Consider the following 2485-nt stretch of genomic DNA (forward strand, 5'->3'; position numbering starts at 1 on the left):
TTTTTAATTGGATAAGAAATTGGCATTCTAAATAATATATATTAGTTTCCTATTAGTGCTGTAACAAACTCATGACCTTGGCGCTTTAAACTAGTACAAGTTCCAACATGGGTCCCTACACAAAAGTCAAGGCACGAGTGGGCTATGTTCCTTCTGACTCTGAGAATGTCTTCCTTTCTCTAGGTCACTGTCTCTCCCCCTCTGCAAAACCAATGGCATATATGTTCTCATGCTTTCTGATACAGGTTTCCTTTTCATTTCAGAAAATGTAAACATTTATTGAAATTGTCTTAAGAGATGAAAAGCGAGGCTCATGCATTACAAAACTCGAAACCTTCGCACCTGACATCTGACCTCATGACTGCCGCCCTCCAAAGGTCCATCCCACACAGTAGAGCCACCACACAGTTTTCTCAGAAAGTTCAAACCAGCTTTTCTCCTCGCTACCCCGACTCCACTCATCTCTGGCCAATTCCCTCCTCATCTCTTTATCATTTTTTTTAATGCAAGAGTGATCTTATGTCTTTGGGGTTTTCTGCCCCTATCATTTTGAATGCCTGGGTGAAGAGGAACCAGAGAAAAAGATACAAGGCAAAAAGACCACAGTGCAGCAGTGACATCTGGGTCACTCAGCAAATAACACATAACGGGTACTAGGGATCAACCAAGGGCCTCTGAGGCACTATTTTAAAACTCATTCCTGGTGGGTTCATGTAATCCCAGCACTCGAGACTAATCAGGAGGAGTGTCGAGGATTTACGGTCCACCTGAGCTATGAAGAACTTCAAGAAAGACAAAATGATCTCCAGATGACAAACGTGTTACATTCTTGAGTTGTGCCACCTTATTTCCCTAGTATTTTAGAAGATGAGTTCATTGTCATAGCACTATAAAGTCCACTTGGAGCCAACACAACTCGCACACCAAGCCAATGCAGAAAACAAAAAATTGGTTTTTGCTACTGATTGACTAGAGCTGCAGAACAAACTCGGGAGTTGAGCCTTAAGCCAGAACGTCACAAGGCTTTTATGCCTGAAAAATCACAACATCTGTACCAAATTACGGTTGCATTTTTCTACCCATCAGGATTCGGGGAAGGGGACATTCCTAGGAACATTTCTCTATGTGGTCCACATATCTTGTTGTCATTGGTTGACTTACTCCAGTGTGCCAGGGTGGCTTGCCCCCCACTCATTCCAGAGTCTTAACTAGAAGCCAGGATATCACTTACCCACATGCATGTCTCTCTCTGCCAAGCAAGATGTCATTTACCCACGGAGGTCTTGGGAACTTAAACTTTATTTGACCCCTATTCAAAATGGAAGTTTTATTTAAAATGGCTCCAGACTGGTTCTATCTTAAAACAGTCCCTTGACGAAGCCCAAGCAAGAATCAACTTTAAGTTGGTAAGCATGAATTTAAGAGCCTTTGCCCACTCCTCCTCTGAGTTCAGGTGGGTCCTGATGGAGCAGCACTCGCCAGTGCCCCTGGTATCCTCCAGCACCCCTCTCTTCACGTTGATCCTATAGGGCAGGAAGAGGCCTTTCTTCTCAGCCTCCTCCACAAGCTGCTGCAGGCAGTCCAGGAAGGCCTTCATCCCACGATCAAACTTGTTATTGTGGAAGACTCTGTGACTCCCATCTGAGAACAGCAGCAGCACCCCATCACCAGTCAAGGACTTGATGTAGGAATGGTCCCCACAGGGCACTAGTTGGTACCTCTGGAACTGCAGTCCAGCTAGCTTGGACAAGCTGAAGAGCAGCAAAGCTGTCTGTCCCCAGGCGGCGTTAATCTCACCCCATTCCACCTGGATGCCAGGGAGGCGGCCCAGCCTGAAGTTGTTGATAATGCCCAAGGGACCCTCATCCAAGATGGTAAACGTCATATTGAAGATATCGGTCTTTCTCAGGCGCGAGAGCTGCTTCTGGGCATCTGCCAAGCGGTTCTCCACACTGCTCAGCTCGTCCGTCAGCTCCAGCTCTTCCATCTTCAAGGCAGCGTACTCCTTCAAATCCTCCTCCTCCTGTTGTTCGAGTTCCCTGCTCTCTGCCTGGGCTGCTCTGAGTTCAGCCTTTATTCTTGCATTCTGGCCGTCTATGTCCTTCAGCTCCTGAGCCAGCCTTGCTTCTTCCTGCTCCAGGCTCCGCAGTTCAGCCAAGAGCTCCACATTCATGGCCTCCCTCTCCTCCTCACTCACCAGCGACTCTCTCTCCACGAAACGTCTGTACTTCTCGGTGTCAGCTTCATCTAGAGTGAGCTGGGCATCTAGCTCCTCCAAGAGGCCGTCCATACAGTCCACACAGAGCGGGTGGTCCACATCTTTTTGGCCGGAGAGGTTTTCAGAGTTCTCTAAGACAACATTTTGGATAGTGTTCAAAGTTCTCTGGGCAGTCAACTCACCCAGCAGAGAGAAGGTGGAGGAGGCACTTTCCTGGGATGACTCGCCCCAGTCAGGAAGGGGGCTGCTGGAGGTCCTGGCCCTTGG

General features: G+C 48.0%; 1 protein-coding gene across 1 annotated transcript in view; it reads right to left on the bottom strand.

Moving 5' to 3' along the window:
- LOC101997190 (beclin-2-like) overlaps nt 1-2485 on the bottom strand; it is a 3169-nt gene continuing 684 nt past the window's right edge. Inside the window, exon 2 of the mRNA XM_013351797.2 lies at nt 1-2480. Within this exon, the coding sequence (XP_013207251.1) occupies nt 1328-2480 (1153 nt within the window). The 3' untranslated portion in view covers nt 1-1327. The remainder of the gene's footprint in view (nt 2481-2485) is intronic.

The sequence above is a fragment of the Microtus ochrogaster genome, linkage group LG5 (genome assembly GCF_000317375.1).
Source record: "Microtus ochrogaster isolate Prairie Vole_2 linkage group LG5, MicOch1.0, whole genome shotgun sequence".
NCBI classification, from domain to species: Eukaryota; Metazoa; Chordata; class Mammalia; order Rodentia; family Cricetidae; genus Microtus; species Microtus ochrogaster.